Source organism: Suricata suricatta, chromosome 9 (assembly GCF_006229205.1).
Source record: "Suricata suricatta isolate VVHF042 chromosome 9, meerkat_22Aug2017_6uvM2_HiC, whole genome shotgun sequence".
Taxonomy (NCBI): Eukaryota; Metazoa; Chordata; class Mammalia; order Carnivora; family Herpestidae; genus Suricata; species Suricata suricatta.
This window is the reverse complement of record NC_043708.1, coordinates 80940692-80964619: the sequence shown is the minus strand read 5'-3', so window position 1 is coordinate 80964619 and position 23928 is coordinate 80940692. Positions and strand designations below refer to the sequence as shown.

At 36.6% G+C, this 23928-nt stretch overlaps 1 protein-coding gene across 1 annotated transcript in view; it reads right to left on the bottom strand.

Annotated features, from left to right (window-relative positions):
- Positions 1 to 23928, bottom strand: part of KNL1 (kinetochore scaffold 1) — a 57205-nt gene that overhangs the window by 10464 nt on the left and 22813 nt on the right. The window contains exons 9-17 of the mRNA XM_029952596.1: positions 23725 to 23777; positions 17840 to 22915; positions 15077 to 15215; positions 14611 to 14678; positions 13740 to 13838; positions 8191 to 8306; positions 6250 to 6340; positions 5161 to 5277; positions 3482 to 3569 (exon numbers count right to left, since the gene is read on the bottom strand). Of these exons, the coding sequence (XP_029808456.1) occupies positions 3482 to 3569; positions 5161 to 5277; positions 6250 to 6340; positions 8191 to 8306; positions 13740 to 13838; positions 14611 to 14678; positions 15077 to 15215; positions 17840 to 22915; positions 23725 to 23777 (5847 nt within the window). The remainder of the gene's footprint in view (positions 1 to 3481; positions 3570 to 5160; positions 5278 to 6249; positions 6341 to 8190; positions 8307 to 13739; positions 13839 to 14610; positions 14679 to 15076; positions 15216 to 17839; positions 22916 to 23724; positions 23778 to 23928) is intronic.

Below are 23928 nucleotides of genomic sequence, written 5' to 3'. Positions count from 1 at the left end.
CTTTCCTTGCCAACAAAGCACTGAGCTATACTTATAATTTCATACAAAGACTTGCTTCTAGTGGCAGACAAGTGATCTTTGAGCCAGATGCAATGGTCTTCCAACAGCAGCTTCTCACAGGCCACTCTGAGGTAGAAATTGTTTATATGTAATTGCATACATTGAAGTTATTGTTAGGTAACCCCATGGACAAGCAGGAACAGATACACATATACAAAAGCATGCATGGACATTTAAAAATCTTGCTTTTGAATTCTTAGAGTCATCCTTAAAACCTTTCTCTTCCCACATCCAAACCAAGTTTAGATTTTTACCTCAAAAATATATTTTGAATATACTTTTTTCTTCACCGATGCCAGCTTCCCTTAAGGTAAGCTACAGTCCTTTGTTAATCAGACCAATTCAATAAGTACTTAACTTTTTACATTTACTCTTGATCTATTCAAATTCAATCTCTAAGTTGGTCCGAGGGTTGTGGGTTATCGTTAAGCTGATTAACAAATTCAATCTCTACATTGCAGCCAATGCTTAATACTCTTCAATGTTGCTCACTGTTTGCAGAAAAAGCCAAACCTCCTTAAGGGGTCCTCCTTGGTCAGGCCAGCAAAGCTGACCATCTCCAGCTTTATCTGACTCATGTTCTCTTGTGCTCTCTCTATTCTAGCCAACATTGGCCTTATTTCAGACCCTTGTCCTTATAGTTTTTCCCATAGAAGAGCTTCTGCATATGTTATTCATATTAAATAGTCTGCCCTTCCCTCCTTACTTTAACTCCTCCTCATTCTTCAGATCTTAGTTAAATGCCACTTTTTCAGAAAGAAGCCCTTCCTGACCTGACTAGGTTAGATTTCATTTTCAGAACCTTACAGCAACATGAACCTCTTTCATAGCATTTACCATAAAATTATTTTTAAGTTTATTTATTTATTTTGAGAGAGACAGAGCAAGCCGGGGAGAGGCCGAGAGAGAGAATCCCAAGCAGGCTCCATGGTTCCAGTGCAGAGCACAACATGGGGTTCCAATCCATGAAGCTGTGAGATCTTGCTGAAACCAAGAGTCAGATGCTTAACTGACTGAGCCACCCAGGTGCCCCAAATTATGTGTTTAATTCTTATTTTCTTTTCTAGATGAGAAACTCCACAGGACCATGAAGTTTTTCTGTTTAATCACAATAGTATTCTAAGCACTGTACATGGCACAACGTAGGTACTCAGTATATTTGCTCATGGAATAATGAAGGAATGAGAAAGAAATAGCTATTTGTCAGTGGTATCTAGAGAAAGAAGTATGGTTTTTGGTGTTTTAAAAATAAGAGAGAGGTGAATATATCCTTCAGGGAGGAGGCAGAAATGTTGAATATATAAGAGATAAGGGAAAATCAGTGATATGAAATTCCTGAGAAGACAAGAGGGGATGGAACTAAAGTTTAGGTGGAAAGATTGGCCTTAGGGAAAAGAAAGGAATGATGGAAGAATGGATATAGATATACAAAACTTTGATTTGTTTGGTAGTAGGAAACTCAAAAGTTCCGGCCTAATAGCTTTGTTTTTTCTATGTGAAATAGAAAGAAAGGTATTGAACAAAGGGGTAAGGGTAGTCTAAGATTATGGAACTCATATACTCATTATCAATGCAATGTAGAAAACATGTCCTAGGCACCTGCTCAGTGCAAAGCACAGTGCTAAGAATTCTGAGGGATATGGAGAAAAATAAAGCTAATTTTGCTTCCATGGAGCTTACAATTGAGTTAGGGGGATTAAACATACAAAAATATCTATAATTACAAGTAGATGTGTATGTACTCTAAGAAAGACTAATAAAATAGCTACAGGAGCTCAAGGGAGATAAGGACTACTTCCTTCGGTAGAAAAGACAAGAATGCATTAGCAAAGACAAAACGGCAGGACTACACAGAGATGATAAGAGTTGGTTAGAATCTGGGATGCATAATAGAATAATAGTAAATCACATAAGAAAAAAAGACCTAAAAATGCTTGTAGAGAATGTAGATGTCAAGCTCAGGTGTTTGGACTTTATTGTTATAAATGGAAAGAGAAGTTCTGGATGGGAGTAACATAATGAAAACTGTTCATAATTATTTACTCTGTGTAAATTTACTCTGCAATGTGCAGGTTGGGCTGGAAGGAGACAGAATGAAATTAAGAGTGTAGAAAGATTGCAGAGTGCCTGGGTGGCTCTGTCAGGTAAGCGTCTGACTCTTGGTTTCATCTTGGGTCATAAGCTCACGGTTTGGGAGTTTGAGCCCTGTGAGGGGCTCTATGTTGACAGTGTGGAGCCTGCTTAGGATCCTCTATCTCCTTCTCTCTCTCTGCTGCTCCCCTGCTCACTCTCTCTCTCTCAAAAAATAAATATATAAACTTAAAAAAAAGTGTAGGTAGAATGATTAGTTAGAAGACTTGGAATAACATGTCAGAATTAATGATAGCCTTAATGGGAATGGGAAAGAATATATGAGATGCTAAAGAAGCATATATGACAGGACTTGATAAAAGAAACCTCAAGACAATGAAAGTTTTTAGGTGTTTACAGTACGTAACAAGAGCGATGCCATTAATAGAGATGAGAAACATCATAGGGAGAACCAATTTTCAGATTTTATTTTGGAAATAAAAATGTCCTTAAAGTGCTTAAAAACATATTTACAGAGCGGTTCAGCAAGAAGCTAGAAATGCTAAGTTTGGAACTGAAGAGAGAGGCTAAAGATGCCCTCAGTCAGAATAATTATAAGCTACTTAAGGGCAAAAATCTGTGTTTATAATATCTTTTTTTCTGATGCTAAGCACAGTATCAGGCATGCAGCAGGTGTTCAACAAATGATAAATTTAACTGAATTTGTAAATCATTCATACAAACACAAATGTTAAGGCAGATGAAAGCATGAAGGAGAGATTACAGAAATGAGTAGATGATAAAATCTAAAGGCCTACCCAACAAGTTAGAGATGACCAAAAAAGAAGCTAAAAGGAATAGTCAGAAAAAAAGAATAGGGTTAGGGTAGTATTGTATCACAGAGGTTTAGAGAGATGAAAGGTTCAGAAGGAAGAGAATAATCATCAGTGTCAAATGCTGAAAGAGGTCAAGATAGCTAAGGACTAAAAGCTTCCAAATTTGATGATTATGTGGAATTTTGTGAACTCTGAGTTAGCAGTTTCAGGACAATACTAACAATTCGGGATTATGAGATGTCAAACTGAAAGGATACTTTTCAAATGGAGAAAATAAGTTCATCTGTTAAAAAGTAAGATTATAGTCTAGGTTATAAAGAGCTTTCCAAAGAGGTTTATTATCTTGGGCATTCTTGTTGACTGTATTATGGGTACCACAGGAAAAGAGCTTTATTTTGCTCTAATGTCTCAAATTGCTAATATAAGGCTTCAGCATAGTGATACCAGCAATCTGTACTGTAGGGAAGCATTTAGATAATAAATTACCTTTTAGGAATGGGTTCAAAATATTTTACCTATTTCCACCTCAGTGAGACAGTTCTCAATCTTCTTAAGTATGTTGTCCATTTCATCTATCCGTGTCTGAAGTTTCTCCTTCTCATTCTAAACATACAGTATCATATTGTTAAATTAAACCTCTCAACAAAACACTTTAATATTACAGATGGTTAAACTTACAGACATACTGCTTTGTCTATACCATGAACAGGCAAATCTTGAAATGAAGGTCAAAGCTTCAAGTCTGGACTAAAGATGTTTTTAAATTTTTTCTTTATATTTTTTCTTTATTTTTGAGAGACAGAGAGACAGTGCAAGCAGGGAAGGGTCAGAGAGAGAGAGGGAGACACAGAATCCAAAGACAGGGTCCAGGCTCTGAGCTATGTGTCAGCACAGAGCCCAACGTGGGGCTCGAAGCCATGAACCATGAGATCATGACCTGAGCCGAAGTCAGACGCTTAACCGACTGAGCCACCAGGCGCCCCTGAAGATGTTTTTAAAAAGCATACAGGGGCGCCTGGGTGGCTCAGTCGGTTAAGTCTCCGGCTTCGGCTCAGGTCAGATCTCACGTTCATGGGTTCGAGGCCCGCGTCAGGTTCTGTGCTGACCGCTAGCTCAGAGCCTGGAGCCTGCTTCCGGTTCTGTGTCTCCTTCTCTCTCTGCCCCTCCCCCTCTCATGCTCTCTCTCTGTATCAAAAAAAAAAAAAATTTTTTTTTAATTAAAAAAAAAAAGCATACATAACAGGGATGTCAAGGTGGCTCAGTCATTCAACTTTGGCTCAGGCAATTATCTTACGGTTTGTGGGTTTGAGCCCCATATTGGGCTCTCTACTGTCAGCACAGGGCCCACTTCAGATCCTCTGTCCCCTTCTCTCTGCCCCTCCCCTGCTCTCATATACACTCTCTTAAAAATAATAAGCATTTTTAAAAAAGGCATACATAACATGTAAACCCATTTTTTTGTGCTTTGCTTTATTTCAGCATTTCCTGAATGTATTTCATGTATTCCATAATACAAGTTAATATGTATTACTTTAAAAAAAAGAATTCTTAAAAAATTGTTCTATGGTCAAATAAGTATGGGAAACATTGAACAGATTGTACGATCATTTTGGAAAATGCTATTTTAACCATGCACACACAGGGGCACCTGGCTGGCTCAGTCAGTAGAACGTGTGATTCTTGATCTCAGGGTCATAAGTTCAAGCCCCACATTGGGCATAAAGCTTGCTTATTTACCTACCTACATACATACCTAAAAATAAAGATGCACATTCATAGCTGGGTATGGACTATGAGGAAGATAATACTATAGTATAGTCCTTAGCAATGAAAAGATCAGAATCCTACATTGTTTTATTCCAACATCTGAGATGAGACATAGGCCCATATTAGTAAATATATTCTATAATTATTCAAGAGGCCAGATCTTCCCCTGCACCCTCCCCCCTTTTTTTAGTAGGCTCCATACCTAACATGGAGATTGAGTTGCATGCTCATAGCTGACTGAGTCAGCCAGGTGCCCCTGGATTTCCCACTGCTGATAAAATGAATCCCACCTTTCATGAATCATTGTAAATGTATTACCAAGTCTCATTCACATGTCTCTCCTAAGGAACATTCTTCATACCCTAAAACCACTATAAAGTAACTTTAATAGATTTTTCTTTCTATGCTGTTAGCCGTGTCAAATTACCTGAGCTGACTGTACCAGCTTGCTGTAGAGAGCCACTTTTCCTTGATGAGTGAAGACTTTAGTCATCTTGGTAAAATGGGATTTTATTTTGTTCAGGTAAATTCCAAACGCCTTCAACTGCAAGAGAAAGTCAAAGGTTATAGTGTACTAAAACAAGTGAGTTAGAAAAGGCAAATGGTCTGGAAAGGCTCATTCAGCTGCTATGTGCTAAGCTTTACCCATCCTATACTGATTCCTAAGGCAAGGCATTTCTTATTTGCAAATCTGAAAAAAAAAAACAAAACCCCAACTCACATTCATTTAAATGTGCCTAATGTAAGCCTCAAACTCCTGACCCCAAGATCAAGAGTCACATGCTCCAAGAGTCAAGAGCCAGTCAGGTGCCCACTCATTTGCAAATTTAATCACATTTAATAGTTTAAGAACAGATTCCAGTTTTAATTCCTGCTTAAAAAAATTTTTTTTTAATGTTTCTGTAAATTTGAGAGAGAAAGAGACAGAGCACGAGTAGGGGAGGGGCAGAGAGATGGAAACAGAATCTGAAGCAGGCTCCAGGCTCCGAGTTGTGAGTGGTCAGCACAGAGCCCAACAAGGAGCTTGAACTCATAAACAGTTAGATCATGACCAGAGCCATAGTCAGATGCTCAATTGACTGAGCCACCCAGGGACCCCTAATTCCTGCTTTTCATTCATTTATTCTTATTACAAGTTAGAAAATGACAGGCTCTGAGTTAATTTTAAAAACTCTTTTAATATATTAGAGCACATATAAAATGCGATGCTTTTTATTTAACCAATTAAAGTAAATCTTTTCCTCATCCAAACCTACGTGAAAGGAAAACAAGTAGGAGGAAATTCTAAATAAACTTCAAATATATTTCCTACATTAAATTAGTCATTTCAGGTTTGAAAAGATTATATATTAACAATTACTCATGTATAATTAGATAAAAACCTTGGTAACATATTATACCTGAGAAGTTAAAGAACTCATCACTAATTACCAAGCAACAGTTACTTATTTCACAAAAAAATCTGTGTTCAAAATGTCTATAACTGATTCCCATTCAGAAAATGAGATAAAAATACCTCCTCATCAGAGCAGTGTCTCATTTTTTCCCATAGGTTCCTATTTACATCAGTCAACAGTTTATCCTGGTTCAATGCAGACAGCTTTAATCTAAAATATAGAAAAGTTAATTAGTTAGCTCAGGGTTCAGAAGTCAGCTTGAACAAATCAACACAGATTTACAGGCATTCTTATTTTTTTTCTCCCCGCTCCCCAAGGCATACTTATTTTAATTTTTCCTAGTTCTTTTCTACCTTAAAAAAAGGGGGATTTGTTGAAGAACAGTGGCCAGTCTGATTATTTTAACACTTGTAGAACAGTTCAAGAATGTTATGAATCATAAAGCCTTCCCTCACAAATAGAATTCTCAAGCAACTTGTTCCAATATGAAAACATGTTGCTTTTAAAGAATCTTTATGGCCTATCAATGTGTAATTATTGTTAAGTTGCAGCTATTATTTTAAGTAAAAGTTCCCAATTCAGCTCAGTCTTATCGCACCTTTATATAATATTTATATTTATAAAAATAGCAAAATTATATATTAGTCTCTTGTTAGTAAGTAGAAGAATACATTTCTATGAGAGTTAGAAGATATTACATACAGGAGTATAGGTGTAAAATCAGATAGTAGAGCACATCTAAACATACTGTGCATTGTATGCAAGATCTTATTTTATTCAAAATAAAACATTCTCAGACAAATCTTGAGGCATTCAACTCTTTTAAATAACATGAAGATAAAAAACTTTTCTGTCTTGTTCAGTGATGAACATGAGTACTGTTTCTTCTTTTAAATTTTAAGTAGGCTTTACACCTAGTGTGGAGGCCAACATGGAGCTTGAACTCACCACCCTGAGATCAAGACCTGAGCTGACACCAAGAGTCGGACACTAACCGACTGGTGCCCCCAACCCTAGTACTTAATATAGTGCCTGGCACATAGTAGGTGTTCAATATGTAGTTGAATGAAAAAACAGAATCAGGCAAATCTGTGATGTCATAATTTAATAGCACCTTAAGTTTCAAGTTTTAAAACTATATAATTTTAAAAAGTTTTTTAATGTTTGTTTATTTTTGAGAGAGACAGAGCATGAGCAGGGGAGGGGCAGAAAGCGAGGGAGACAGAATCTGAAGCAGCTCTGGGCTCTGAACTGTCAGCAAAGACCACGATGGCCCAATGTGGGGCTTGAACTCACGAACTGCAAGATCACGACCTGAGCTGAAGTTGGACAAGCTGGACGCTTAACCAACTGAGCCACCCAGGCCCCTGCTAAAAATTATTTTCTTTTTTGCTTGTTAGATTGGTTTAACTTTAGTACTAGATAAGTATGATACATATTTTGGATTGTAAATCCTAATTTACCTGAAGGAATCTAGATACACCTAATTTGTAAATTAGTGTGCCACATCTATATACATCAAAACATTGAGCAACATCTAAGTTCTTTCTTTCATTTGCATGTTCTTTCACACATGCAAATCAAGGGCAAATTCGATAAAATTATAAACCCAAAGGCAATCTTGATTTCAGGCACTATATGTAAATCTCTAAAGGGTATTATCTATCTTCTCTTGAAGATCTTCTTTTGCAATCAATTTATGATATCATAATCTAGTAATTATTGTTTATTGAGGATGTACTTTTTGCTAAGAATGGGATGAAGACATTTTATATACACATTTCCTCTGCTCATTTCTGCATGCTAGGTAGGTATTGTTATCCCTAATTTATGGATGTGGAAATGATGGTTGAATGACTACATAAATTTACACAGCTAGTGCTATACTCAGGATTGAGATTTAACCTGACTACAAAGCTGACTGTTTCCTACATACCATATCACACTGCGAATTAATTCCATGAACTTTTTCCTATGCCAGTGTTATTCTAATCAAAACCTTACCACACAGATTGTTCACCCATCCAATGAAACACACACAAAAATGAAAACTTTCATACTCTTCAATTTTCTGGCGAAGAGCCTCACAATCTTCTCTATAAATCTGTATCTTGGGTCGATAAACATATTGACTTAACATCAGGTCTTCTGGAGTAGGTGGTGTGTTTACAGTAAACTGGAAAAAAAAATCAGTCCCTTAAAACTGATAGTTTGAGGACAAAACCATGTTTAAAAACTGCTTCAAGTTAAAAACTGTTAAAAAGTCATAAAAGAAAATCTGATTACTCTATGAAATTGATACACCCAATACGCTCGTAGTTGGAGTTTGAATTCAAGTCTCTGACATCAAAATCCATTTCCTCCATTTGGTTTGAAAATGGTTATGTGTTGTTTTAAGAAAATCAATACCCCAGAATTCAAAATTATCAGAAACTCTTTCATTTAAAGAAAGAAAAAAGATGCCAGTTTCCCAGATTATTCTTTTCTACTCCCATTCTCTACTCTAATCCATACTTCTGTCCCAGTTTGGATTCAAATTTTTTTGTCATATGTAAAATAAGCTAGTATGGTTATTCTTAAAAACATTTTATAGCTCTAATCCAATGACTTTTTTTTTTTTAAGATTTTATTTTTGGGGCACCTGGGCGGCTCAGTCAGTTAAGCATCTGACTCTGGATTTTGGCTCAGGTCATGATCTTGCAGTTCAGTGTTCAAGCCCTGTGAAAGGCTTTGTGCTAGCAGTATGGAGCCTCCTTGTAATTCTCTCCCTCTCTTTCTGCCCCTCCTGTTCTTTCTCTTTCTCTCTCTCAGAAAAAAATAAACTTAAAAATTTTTGAAAATAATATTTTTATTTAATTTTCTTGTGTGTGAGAGACAGAATGTGAGTGGGGGTGGGGCAGAGAAAGAGAGGGAGACACAGAATCCAAATCAGGCTCCAGGTTCTGAGCTCTCAGCACAGAGCCTGACGTAGGGCTTGAACTCATGAACTTTGAGATCATGACTTGAGCTGAAGTTTGGATGCTTAACTAACTGAGCTACTCAGGCATCCCTATATTTATTTTTTAAATGTTTGTTTATTTTTGAGAGAGAGAGCATGAGTGGGGGAGCAGAGAGAGAGGGGGGATAGAGGAGCTGAACCAAACTCTGCACTGATAGCCATGAGCCTGATGTGGGGCTTGAACTCACAAACCATGAATTCATTACCTGAGCTGAAGTCAGACGTTCAACTGACTGAGCCACCAGGTGCCCCAATTTTATTTTTAATCTCTACACCCAACATGGGGCTCAAACTCAGAACCCTGATATCAAGAGTCATTTGACCTTTCAAAAGAGCCAGCCAGGCATCCCAAATCCAATGACTTTTTGATGTCCTTGATGCAGTAATGGAAAAACCAAGTCAGCTCCTTTACATTACATATAAAAACCAAAGCAAACAAAATCCCACAACCCACCCATTATTCATATGCAGTATAGCACAGAACAAGTCATTTTACCACTTTAAGATTTGGTCTCCTCATCTATAAAATGGGCACAATATTGACCAGCCTCTCACGAATTTAGTAAAAGGTTTTTCTTTATAGATTACACAAGCCCAAAGCCTGATAAAGTGATCTCACAAATGTTAGCTTTTTCTCACTTTCTTCTTTGATAAGTTAAAAGGAAGTAACTGAATGAGGTTTTAATCTCCCTTCTCTGTCCCTAACACATCTTCTACCATATGTACTAAGAAAGCATAGAAAGTGCTAAGATCAATTATAACTGAAGTTGATTGTCTTTCTTAAAGGTGTACTTAGGGCTAGATTTATAAATAAAAATCAAAGCTCTATGCACTGGCTCAAAAAGAAATGGCAACACTAGAACACAGAGTATGCTTTTTTTTTTTTTTTTTAATTTGGAAGAGAGAATGAGGTAGCGGGATCAGGGCAGAAGGAGAGAAAGAGAATCAAGCAGGCTCCATGCTCAGCACAGAGCCTGACAACACAGGCCTTCACCTCACAGCCCCAGGATCACAATCTGAGCTGAAATCAAGAATCACATGCTCAGCTGACTGAGTCATCCAGGTGCCCTCCAGATTGGTTTTTTTTTTTTTTAATTTACTTATCTATTTTGAGAGAGACAGAGACAGCATGAGTAGGGGAGGAGCAGAAAGAGAGGAGAGAAAGAATCCCAAGCAGACTCAGAGCTGCCAGCACAGAGTCCGATGAGGAGTAACAACTCATGAAACTGTGAGCTCATGACCTGAGCTGAAATCAAGAGTTGGATGCTTAAGGGACTGAGGCACACCCAGATTGTGCTTTTTAAGCAAGGTTTTTTCACTCAAAGAAATCAGAACTCCTTGGGAAAATGGCTAAAGGCCTACATATAGGAGTCAAATGCTTGGCTAAAGGAATTATTTCTTTTTATAGAAGTATTTGGACAATAAATGAAAAATAAATTATAGAATTCGTTTACAACTACTACTTTACAACTCCTCATGAATAACTAAATCTAGATAATGATCATTAATGGCTGCCTATTCATCATCATTACACATTATTTCCTGATGGAAGTAGGACTATAAAGTGAACTTGAAAAAAACCTCTGAATCTGATAACGCTTCTGCCACTTTACAAAAAATACAAAGGATAGATACAAGTTTGTGTGTGCACAATTGGCTAAATCCATACTGTGGTAAACTCTACAAAAACAAACAAACAAACACCTGTTTTCTTCACTAAAAAGAAAAAAAGGAGACAGAGATGGAATGGGACCTTACAGTCTAGGAGATGACTAGAGATATCAACCAATTATAATATTTTGACCACATGTGGGTCTCAATTTAGTAAGCTGGAAAATAATACTTAAGACAATGAGGAAAATATAAATACTGATTGAACAATCATTTTAAGGTATGATTTTATATTTGAACATGTTTTTAAAATAAGAGTCTTCATGATTTTAGGGATACGTACTGAAAACCAGATAAATTGATGGTGCCTGGGATTTGCTTCAAAATAACTATGGGAGGCAGGGAAATGTAGAGACAAATCAAGAGTTGATAAAATTTGAAGTTTGGTGATGTATACATGGGGAGTTCATCGAACTATTCTCTATTTTTGTTTATGTTTGACATTTTTTATAATAATAAAAGTCTCTTTAAAAAGGGTAGGGTTCCTCCTGAAACTTCATAACCACCAGTGAAACACAGGACCAGGTTCCTAGAGATTCACCAGAAATGCAAGTGTCAATGGGTATCAGGCTATGCACAGTGGGTACATATGGGCTCCAACTCTCCATGCTTGGATGCAACAGTTGGGCTAATTTGTTGACCATGTACACCAGTTACCCTCCCCCCCTGACTTATCTATTTTGATTAAGTACCCAGTTTATGCACAATCAGCTCTTTGCTGAGGTACCTGCAATAGTCCCTTGATCTCACTGAGGAGGGTGTAAATTATAGTACTTCTGCCTGAGGCACTCCCTGCACATGCTGAAGGTCATGGGACACTATAATAGCACCTTTTGCTGGTGATGCCTGCTGAGCTCATGTAACTGCAAACACACATGGGTGCTATACATGTGTCTATAAGGGGTAACACACACTTCCCCACTTGTCTCAAGAACACTATCCTCAGGGGTGCCCGGCTGACTTAGTTGGCAGATCATGTGATTTAAAAAAAAAAATGTAATCTCTGCACCCAACATTAGGCTTGAACTCATGACCCTGGGATCAAGAGTTGGATGCTCTGCTGACTAAGCCAGCCATGTAACTGAGCATGTGACTCTTGATTGTGGGGTTGGAAGTTCAAGCCCCACACTGGGTGTAGAGCTTACTTTAAAAAAAAAGATAAAGAAAAAAGAAAAGAAAAAGGAAGAAAAGATACTCTCCCCAGTTCTACCTTAAAAGAGACTCCTAATTATCCAAGTCCTGTATCAGATGCTCATAGCTATGAATATAAATTACCAATGTGTGGATGGAAGCCACTAAGCGAAGAGATCATGACACAAGCCAAAACCAAGAGTCAGATGCTTATCCGACTGAGTCACCCAGGGGCTCCAGTAGCATAAAATATTTTAATTTTGGTGTTTTATATACTTGATTTTTTAAAGTTTATTTATTTATTTTGGGAGACAAAGAGATAGAGAGAGAGACAGAATTCTAAGGAGACTCCATGCTGTCAGTGCAGAGCTGGATATGGGACTCAATCTCAGTTGTTCAAGTCACTAATTGTGAGATCATGACCTGAACTGAGATTGAGTTGGACACTTAACCGACTGAGCCACCCAGGCACCTCTTAGACTTGATTTTTGTGTATAGTGTGAAGTATGGGTCCAGGCTCATTTTTTCCTATGGATATCCAACTGATGTAACACCATGTATAGAAAAGACCACTATTCTGTAGTGGCATCTTTCTCATAAACCAAATGTTCACAGATGTGTAGGTTCATTCACCCTTCTATCCTTCCTTTCTGCTTCCTTCCCTACTTTCCTCCATTATTTAAAACAAAAACTTTTTATTTATTTAAAAGTTTATTTATTTTGACAGACAGAAAGCATGAGCAGGGGAGGGGCAGCGAGAGAAGGAGAGAGAGACTTGGCACCACACTGTCAGCACAGAGGCCGATGAGGGGTCAAACTTAAGAACTGTGAGATCATGCCTTTAGCTGAAATCAAGAGTCAGACGCTCAACCGACTGAGCCAGATGTCCCAACAAAACCTTTTTTAAAAGCAAGCTCTATGCCCAATGTGGGGCTTGAACTCACTGCCCTAAGACCAAGAGTCTTGTGCTCTACTGACTGAATTTGCCAGGTGCCCCTGTATAGATCCACTCTTTAAAAGCTAGATAGAACTCATCTGGTTCTAGTGACAATTTTAATGGTAAGTTATAAAATAAAATTTTCAATCATAATAAAAGTTTTCCAGGTCTTAGGTTAATATTGGTAATTTATATTTGCTAAGAAAAACCATCTGGGGTGCCTGGGTCACTCTTGATTTTCTCTCTGATCTCACAGTTATCTATAAGTATATTTCTCAATTTCCAAGAAGCTAACAATGTTTTAGTCCTTTCATTAGTTCTAATTTTATTGGATTAAGAGCAGGTGATATTGTCCATAAAAATATCCATTATTTTTCAGTCTGCTAATATTTTCTTTGTGGCCAAGGGAATAACTAATTTTTATAAATGTCCAATAGACTTAAGAGAAAAAAATTCCTATTAAAATTTTCTATTAATTTTTAAATTGAGTTTGTTGACTGTATAATTCAAATATTGTATAAATTTATATAATTTTGATTTTGAAAAATGTTTAATAAATAAAAATTTCTGCTATACTTGAATTTTTGTAATGGTGTGAAAAAGCATATGTTCAAGAAAAAGTATTAAAGATAAAATACATGGCAAGGAATAAGAAAAAATAAAATTTCACCTTATCAGAATCCATGATACTACAAAAAAATTAATTTTTATGCTAAGCACAATATACCTACTATAGTAAACTTCCTATAAGAAAATATACTTCCTTAGATTCTTTTTCTGTTTTTGTATAAACGCATGTTTTGATGCAGTCAAATAACCAAGTATAATACATTTTAACTGAGATAACTATTTTGTCAAGAAATTGCACTTACTTTGGCTGGGAGATTGCTCTGTCGGGGTTTCTGTATCAAAATGTGGACCTGAAGAAGTATGAAGAACTCCTTTATTGTAATTTTCCCATCTTTGAGTTTCTGAGGAAAGAAAAATTTTGCACAACTATTCAAGGTGAGTTCATTTTGACTATAACCACTTTACTTTGTTTCTAAATGGCTTACAATATATTTGTGGAAACATCCAAAGCTATACATGAAGAGATTATATCTAATATTATTTCTTTTTTTAATTTATTTTTTTAATGTTTTATTTATTTTTGATACAGAGAGAGACAGAGCATGAGAGGGGGAGGGGCAGAGAGAGAAGGAGACACAGAATCTGAAGCAGGCTCCAGGCTCTGAGTTGCCAGCACAGAGCCTGACGCGGGGCTCGAACCCACAAACGTGAGATCTGACCTGAGCCGAAGTCGGAGGCTTAACCAACTGAGCCACCCAGGCACCCCTCTAATATTATTTCTTAATGTTATTCAGTAACAATAGAATTGAGAACAAATTGTTAAAAAAAAAAAGGTCTTCTAATTGTGATTTCTACTCCATATGACTAATGAACACGCTGGGTCCTTAATAAAAAACACTTGTTTTCTGTATAGTTGAAATATTTCATGATTAAAAACATCTTTTTAAGTTCTTGTTTTTGATAAAGAGAGAGCGAGCGAGCAGGGGAGGGGAAGAGAGAAAGGGAAAGAGCTGATGAGCCTGGGGCTGGTTCTCATGAACTGTGAGATCATGACCTGAGCGGAAATCAAAGACTTGGACACTTAACCAACTGAGCCACCCAAGCGCCCCTAAAAAAATTTAAAAACAAAATGAGGAAAATAGTTGCACTAGAAACAGAAGTATTTTAACATACCTCCTTCAAGCTCTCTTCACAAATAGTGTCTCTGAGAAACTGTGATTCCATTTGACTATTGTGGTGTGCTAGAAGTAAAGCAAATTCAGAAGATGAACATGTCAAAATTAAATTGTAAGCTTAATTTTAACCATCCAGAATTATATGTGGTTTATGCTATTGAAGATATCCTCTAGGATCTTTTGGGGAAGACAGTCATTTATGGTACAAAGTATATTACAATGTTAAGGCCCCATTCAATACTTCTTTACCAATTATGAGCTTCTTACAGTTATAGTCTATCACTTCTCAATTTATTAAAATAACTAAGAATTAAAGAAACTAAATATCATTATACTTATCAATTATGTATAGCTCCCAAAAGGGTTAAATAAATTTTAAATATCTCCTAAATTGAAATACATTTACTATTAGTCAAGTAAGCAGATGACTTCTATTATTTAGCCTTCATGAAGGAAGATCTTACTGCTGAAGTCCAGAGAAGTCCCATCAGCCTTGATTGAATCCAGAGAACTGCTGCAACTAGATGGCGTCCTGCTTAGACTTTTTATTAATACGCTGTTAGCATTTTTATCTATATCCCCTTCAGCATGGTGATCAAAAATCTGAAATGATCAATTAAGGAACATCATCAATATGAAGTTATGACTTTGTATTCTTATAAATATCTAAATGTTAAACACTAACAAATACTACTTCTTAACATAAAATTTATCTGGGGCGCCTCGGTGGCTCAGTCAGTTAAGCCTCCGACTTGGGCTCAGGTCAGATCTCATGTTCGTGGGTTCAAGCCCTGCGTCAGGCTCTGTGCTCACAGCTAGCTCAGAGCCTGGAGCCTGCTTCCGGTTCTGTGTCTCCTTCTCTCTCTGCCCCTCCCCCTCTCATGCTCTGTCTTTCTCTGTATCAAAAATAAAAAAATAAAACATTTTTTAAAAAATAAAAAAAAATAAAAAAATTTATCTATAATTTATGTGAAATACCTTAGTAACGAACCAGAATAAGTAATAAGCAGCTTATTAGGCCTTTAGAGTTCAAAGTAATTTTTATTTAAGAATATAATTATTTTATTTAAGAATATCATCTTGTGCATTACATTGCATAAACAAATTGTTTCTCAGATGTGTCTAAGTTAAAGACAGATCCTATGAGCTAACAAATGTTGACCTACCCAATTATTTAACTACTAGCCACCAGGGTCAGGGCTACCACACTGAAATAAACCAGCATAGAAAATTGGCTATACATAGTTGCTCTGGCTAGAGCACAAAGAAACTTATTTCCAGGCTTTAGTACTTCTTTTCCCAGGTAACCAACAACACTCTTTTGGCTAAGGTCAAATAAGTGATGTGGTCTTGCTTTTACCATTTTAGCCACTTGACTTTACAGCTTTATTTTTTTTAAATGTTTATTATTTTTGAGAGAAAAACAGAGACAGAGAGCAAGCAGAGGAGGGGCAGAGAGAGAGGGAGACACAGAATCCAAAGCAGGCTCCGGGCTCTGAGCTGTCAGCACAGAGCCTGATGTGGGGCTCAAACCCACAGACCACAAGATCATGACCTGAGTTGAAGTCAGCCGCCCAATGAACTGAGCCACCCAGGCACCCCTTGACTTTACAGCTTTAAATGCCATTTTCACCTACTACTCACATAAGTTTTTGAGGACAACATGTTGTCTAAATGTTAGAATGTAATCTCCATGAGATTTTTTTTTCTGTAAATTCCCATTGATGCATTCCCAGCTCCTAAACAATACCCAGGACACAGCAGATACTCAACACCTACTGAACAAAATAATACTAATTTTTATAGAATCTGTTCAGTTTTAAATTTTCATCACTGATACTACTTTCTCAAAGTTTCAGAGATCAACCATTTCCTCAGGACCTCATATTATAGTATTAAATAATTTTCTAAGCTCACTCACATATTACTTTATAGAGTTTAAATTCCGTTTTCTATCAATCTCTGATCCTTCCTAATCTTTATTTTTCCACCTATACAACTCAGCTTGAGTGATAGCTTTTATTCTCAAGTTATCTAAATGAGTGTTCCCTCAACTAAAAAAAAAAAAATCTATGACCTCTTTCATAAATTCAGAATCTCACTTACTTCACCTTGAGATACTGGGCTTGACCTAGCCATTCCCCCATTCACTAAAGAAATGGTCTCTCAGCTTCCACATATCCTCATTAGCCCAGAAAATTCAAGCAAGCTTTTGTTTACGCAGTTTGCATAACAAAAAGATTTTTTTTTACCCTTTAGATATTTAGAACACTAAAGATCACTTTTCAAACCACATATACCCTGCCTAGAGATTCTCATATGCAAAACCACAATGACAAATTACACAATCTCAACATTAATTTTTATACTACTTCCCATTTCATTTTTTGTGATTTGTCATTTCAAATTGTTTTTACGTTTGTCAAATACTTTCTTTTAAACTTTTTTTTTTTTTAGTGTTTTTTTATTTATTTTTGAGAGAGAGACAGAGCATGAGCAGGGAGGGGCAGAGAGAGAGGGAGACAGAATCAGAAGCAGGCTTCAGGCTCTGAGCTGTCACACAGAGCCTGACATGGGGCGCGAACCCAAGAATGTGAGATCATGACCTAAGCTGAAGTTGGAGGCTTAACTGACTGAGCTACCCAGGAGCCCCTCAAATACTCTCTTAACATTGCACATATGATTATTTCTCCAGCCATATAATTGGAAATAACCAATACCTGTTCATTTCCTGCCCTAAAATTAAAATTCAAGGGCCGCCTGCGTGGCTCAGTCTGTTACTGACTCATGATTTCTGTTCAGGTCATGATCTCAGTCATGATCTCAGGGTTGTGAGATAGAGCCCAGCATTGGTGTGGAGGCTGCTTGGGATTCTCTTTGCCCCTCCCCGGCTCATGCACATGTGTTCTCTCTCTCTCTCTCTCAAAATAAAGGAATACATACTTTAAAAAAATTCAAGAATACTCATAATAAAAAAAAATAAAAAACATTCCTTAGTTCAAGACAAAGCTGCGGTGCCTGGGTGGCTCAGTCGGTTAAGCCTCCGGCTTCGGCTCAGGTCAGATTTCACATTGGTGGGTTTGAGCCCCGCATCAGGCTCTGTGCTGATAGCTCAGAGCCTGGAGCCTGCTTCCAGTTCTGTGTCTCCTTCTCTCTCTGCCCCTCCCCCTCTCATGCTCTGTCTCTCTCTGTATCCAAAAAAAAAAAAAAAAAAAGACAAAGCTTACCTCCTGATCATGTGCATCATCACGAAACCTAATCTCACTTTTTCTGATTTTTGTCTCATTCTGAATATCACCTTCTTCTTGCGTCCAGGTTCTTTTTTTGCTATTACAGCTTTCTCTTAGTTTACTTTCAGAGGGTGAAATCTCTCTTTGATACGTCTCTATCAAAGTCTTTTCTTCAGTTTCTATGGTAATAGAGTCTGAGGAATTAATCTCACCGGGGTAGACAGGTAGGTTTTCCTCATTTATATACTGAGATGGGCTTAAGTTCAACTTAGGTGCAACAAATTCAACGCTTGACTCTTTACTGAAGACTGGTGGAGTTTCTGAGTGATTTAAATCCGTTACATCTGCTTGAATCTGCTTTAGGTCATCAATACCAGTGACACTACAATTTCTCTTATTTGGCAATCTGGGCAAAAATATTCCCAAAGAATGTCTCCTTACTTTATCTTTTACAACTGTGAGTGGTGCAGAGATGGTTTCAGTTCCATTATGAGAAATTTTATTTTCTTTATCTGTATTATCTTCCACATTGCTGGACACTGTGTTAATATTACGTATTTCTGTGGCTTGCTCTATGCTCATATGATTGTGTGCCTTATAAACCAATGCAAGTAATTGTTCTGGAGAAGGTGGTATTTGAGTAGGTTGGGAATCTAAAAATTCTTCAGTTTTTCCATTTAAATTATTCAGATTTGATTTGACACTATGATCACTTGCAGTATTAGATGCAATTGCAGGAGATGCTGCTTCTCTAGAATTAGCATGAGCTTGAATAACTTGCTTAGTCGAGTCAGAGTTACTGTGGAAGTTTGTATTACATTTAGTTGCCTCAATATTTTTCTTCAGCTCTTTTTTACAGGCTAGAGTAAACTGCTGGCCATTATTGAGCATTTTGGACTCATTTGTACACGTGGGTACAGAAGAATCTCTCATAACAATATTTAAATTCTTATCTCCAGTGTTAGACAATACTGTTTCATCTTTATTCACAACTATTTGTCCTTGTTGAGATAATGGAGGTAGCTGGGTTGAGAGATGAGGCTGAGAAGCAACACAAACATCATCAACAAAGATTGTCTTTAAATTATGTTCTGCCTTATCAACAAAGCCCTCCATTTGATCCTTTGGGAGCTTAAAAGATACTCGTTTTGAATTAGGTTTAGCTACTTCCCTCAGATCTTGACTATATATTAAAGTTTGATTAGCTATCAGATTTGGGGGCCCCTTAATCAGATCTTGATCTTTGAGCACTGTGATAGCACAGTCTAAGTGTCCTTTGGTATTGGTTTGAGTAACTTTTTCCTTCTCTAACGAAGAACAAGAAGCAGAGAGAGGCAGTCCCTCAGATTTCAAGTAATATTCATTGGCTAAATCGCTGGCATAGACGAGATCATTTTGCATTGGGCAGTTACTGGCTTTCTCATCTTTATCATCTGAGGACATGGCATTCCCCTCCAAATTATCATAATAGGAAATAGCATTTGGTAAACAGGAATAATGATCATTGGATCTACACACAGCAGTTGTATAACTGTTTGCAAAATCCATGTTTCTTCTATCTGTACTATTTAACTGACAGCTTTCAGTTTTGGCTTTTTGCAATGTATAGGCCTGGTCTACAACTTGTCCCATGACCTCTTCATTCACATTGCTATTGAATTTGATCATTTCTAACTGACTTTGACCCCCAGACAATGTATTAATAGGAACAGAGGGTATCACATGATGCTTTTGCTCAGAGTAAAGAACAACTTTGTTTTGTACAGCCAGTCCTTGTTTTTTAGTGATTTCTTGAACAGAGCAACCATCATTATGTAAAGAAATACCCAAGGTTTTTCCTTTTGCTATTCCAAATTTAGGACACTCTTGAAGAATTTTCTCTGTGGCTTGACAATCAATGAAAACAGTATGGGATTTGGTGACTTCCAGATCACTGTAATTATCTACAAACATTACAGTTTTGTCCATTGGCCTAGTGGTTATTTTATCTGGTGAGACAGTTTCACATTCTAAGGCAGTCGTGTGACTTCTAGTCATCTCCATGTCATCCTGCCCACACGTATACAAAACAGTTTTAGAAGTTCCTGCCAAAGGCACGAAACGGGAATCTTCTTCATCCTTCAGGGCACTTCTGTTATTTATGTTCACTGTACAACTCTGGGTGATATTCATACCATTTTTGGAAAATTCAGCAGTCTCGTCATTTTTGAGTCTAAGGCTTTTCCTTCTCTGACTTTTGCCTGATATAGGTTCATTCAGAAGTTCAGGCTTTTGTACATCTTTGTCATTTTTCCAAATGGTTGATTTAGACACTTCCATGTTATCACAAGCTATAAATCCCATAGCCTTCTCTATAGGACCACTGTTAGGCCATTCTGTCAGTAGCGTTAGCTCATTAACTTTTGCTGCTGAATGGTCACTTTCACCATTCTCTGGAAAGAAAACACTCTCCTCAGCAGAAGTAAATGTCACTTTTGGCTCTTCTGGGCTTTTTCTTTTGGATAGTTCAAAGTCAGATCTATCTGTAAGCACAGTCCTATCCTTTGCTTGGTAGTCAATGAAAACAGTGTGGGACTTTGTCATTTCCAGTTCACTGTAATTATCTACAAACATTACAGTTTTGCCAACAGGCCTAGTGATTTCATCCAGTGACACAGTTTTACATTCTATAGCAGCTGTGTGACTTCTAGTGACCTCCATGTCATCTTGACCACATGTATACAAAACAGTTTTAGAAGTTCCTGCCAAAGGCACCAAATGAGAATCTTGTTCATTTAATAAAGGTTTATGATTTATTTCCACTGTAAAACTCTTGGTGATATCCATATCATTCTCATTGCCCTCTGAAAATACAATAGTCTTATCAACTTTTAGTCTGCCAACACTTTTCCTTTCACAAACTTTGACATCTTGCTTTTCATTCAGAAATCCAAGTTTCTGTATATTTTTGTCCTCCAACACATCTATGTTATCATTAGAAACAATTACTCCAATTTTCTCTCTAGGAGTTTTACTACATTTTTCAACTTCTACAGCTATCTGTTTGTTTACTGTTGTTAGCTGGCTGTTAGTATTTTCTAAATTAGTCTTACCCACTTCTTGTACTTCAGAAGAACCAAATCCAATAACAACAGTGTGACTCTTGGTTAGATCCATATTTTGTTCCTCCTCTGAACAAGTAATTATCTTGTCATGAGAAGAGTCAAGTATGGGATTACCTAAACTTTTCCTTATTGGTTCAGGCAGTTTAGAATTCTGGCCTGATACAGATTTCACTGTGTAACTGTTAACAGCAATATTATGATTTTTCATGGTAAACTGTCCTTCTAATAAAGATAATGACTCTGTGGTAGGAAAAAAAGATTGTTCATATAAAACTGTATTTCCATTATTTCCCAATGTTACTTGTTTCTCAAGATTTCCACCAGAGTATACCATATTATGGCTTGTTGCTATGTCTTGATTAGTATCAGGTGAGTGAGGAGAATCTTTGTCAAGATAGGGTGCAATCTTGGAAACTTGATCTTTATCTTTGCCCCATGTGTCAGCTGGGATGTTGCTAGATATTTTGTCTGGCTGTTGGAATGGTTCAATATGACTTTTGGTCATTTCTTCCCATTCATTTGAAGGGTTTTTGCTGTAAAAATGAAATTTACTGGTATTCTCAGATGTTAGAATGTAAGATGCAGGAGCTTGACCTCCTAGGTTAGTTGTGTGGCTTCTAGTCAAATCCATATCTTCATCTGTGAATATTTCAGTCTTTTTGTCAGTCAATGAAATAGATGTAGAATTTGGCAGGCTCTGCTGTTTTCTTCCCTTAGATTCATGAGGAAATGAGCTACAATTTATATTCATTTCCCCATCCTCTGACATGGTTTTGAGATTTTGGAGCATCATTACTTTTTCAGATGTTGGTGTATCTGCTTTCTGTATGTTTATCTGATCTCGTTTAAAAATCTGATTATCTATTGCAACTGTATGGCTCCTGGTAATGTCCATGCTATCTTCTCCTAAATAAATAGTTTTCTCTGTGACAATAGACATGGTATTTGGATTGTGATTTATTATAAAATAATCACTATCATTCTTCAGTAAATTTTTCTCTTCTCTCATACCTGAGAGACACTCGGTCAATTCCATAGCATCATTACTGCTAGAATAGAAAAATGTCTTATGATCTTGAATAGCTGGGCTTGAACACGTAGATTCTGGGATCATGGCCGATGTTCTGGCATCTTGGTTAGAAGTTGGTGTGACTGTGTGAGTTTCTGTCTCTGTAATATGACTTCTGGTAATATGTATTTTACCATTGGGGTTGAAAGAAGGGTTTTGAAAAGTAGCATTCAGTTTATTCTTTAGGACTGTCTCCTTTCCTGGAGCTTTAGTTCCATAAGCTGTTGGAATCTCCATTATGACATTCTGAGTTTGACTTTCTGTATTAGATAAATTTTCTGTTGAGGGGAAATTCTGGACAGTATGATTAATTGTCAAGTCCATAAAGTCATTGCCATAAACTGTAACATCACCTCCTTTAAATTTCCTTAAGCTGGTCTCACTGGATGTGGGAACCAAAGTCTGAATATTGGCTGTATGACACTGGGTGAAATTCATCCCATCATCTTGTTCTCTAAAGATTCTTGTCATATTATTGCTATTTTCATCTACTCTAAGAGACACATGCATTTGATGTACAGAAGAGCCCCTACTTGATTCTTTGGGATAAACAGGTATCTCAAAATTTTCTTTATCAGGTCCTGTTAAAGCATTAGATTTTCCTGTTTGCAATTTTTTTATGAAGTCATTAAAATTTATTTTCTTTTCTGAAGAAGTGCTTTGATCCATGGAAAAATTTAAATCTTTTTTCATTCCTAAATCCTTAGTATGGAGCTTTAAGTTAGCCAAAAATGATGTGGTATCTATCTTAGTGAATTTTTCACTTTTGGTACAATTTAAAAGGCCTTTGGTAATCATCACAGTGTGACTTCTTGTTAGATCCATCTGGTTTTCATCTGAAAAGATGACTGTCTGGTCATTTGCATGTTTCTTTTCATGGCTGTGTTCTGCAATTGAAATCTATAATGAAAGCAAAATACAGGAGATTAAATGCAAACTTTTATAAAGGTATTTATAACATGTACTATATACAGAGTACTATATAAACAATCCTCAATGATGGTTTTATGATACACTGGTTTGTTTGAATCAGTGACATGGTATGTAGCATGTAATTAGTTATTATTATTTCTTCCCCAAAGTCTGTGAATGCTTTTAGTAATTTTAGACAAATTGAAGATTCATTATATACCTATTAGAATGACTAAAACATGAAAAAGACTGAAAATATCAAATGTAACTATAATACTAAAATTCTAATTACTATATTAGATAGGTCATTCTCATTCTAAATAAAAAAGACTTAGAAGGGGAAAAGTACATGACAGCTAATTTATAGTACACTCTACTATTGGAAGTTGGGTTCTCTTTGAATCTTAAAGCAGTGGTTTTATTTGTAGGATACAGCCTAACTTCTTGCTACTCAAAGTATGGTCTGTGCACTAGTATCATCAGGAGATTATTAGAAGTAAAGAATCACAGGACCTGCCCAAGAGGTACTGGAAAAGAATCTGTATTTAAACAAAATGCTGAGATGATTCATTTGTTCATTAGAGTTTGAGAAGTCCTGATATTATTAATATATTTTCCAATTATTTAAACTGGTTGTGACTGAATTGTCCTTAGTTAATTAAAAGGGTAAGAAGTCCTGTAGTCTATGCTGGTCCAGTTTGGTAAGTAACCCCTAAATCATGCCATTACTATTAATATTTTTATCTGTTAACTATCAAGGGAGACCAAAATATAAAGGCACATGCATGAACTCATACCTCTCTCTGTTGCATCTGAGTCTGAATAGGAGCACAAAGCAATGTGTTCATTCCTATTGAAAAAGAAGAAAAAACTATAGTCAGTAAGAAAAATATATATTACCAAGAGCCTGATTTTTCTTTCCTTAGGTTCCTCATCATTTATGAATATTTACTTAAGTTTTATCGGTTAATAAGCCCTTCAAAGGACTTAGGTATTAAATT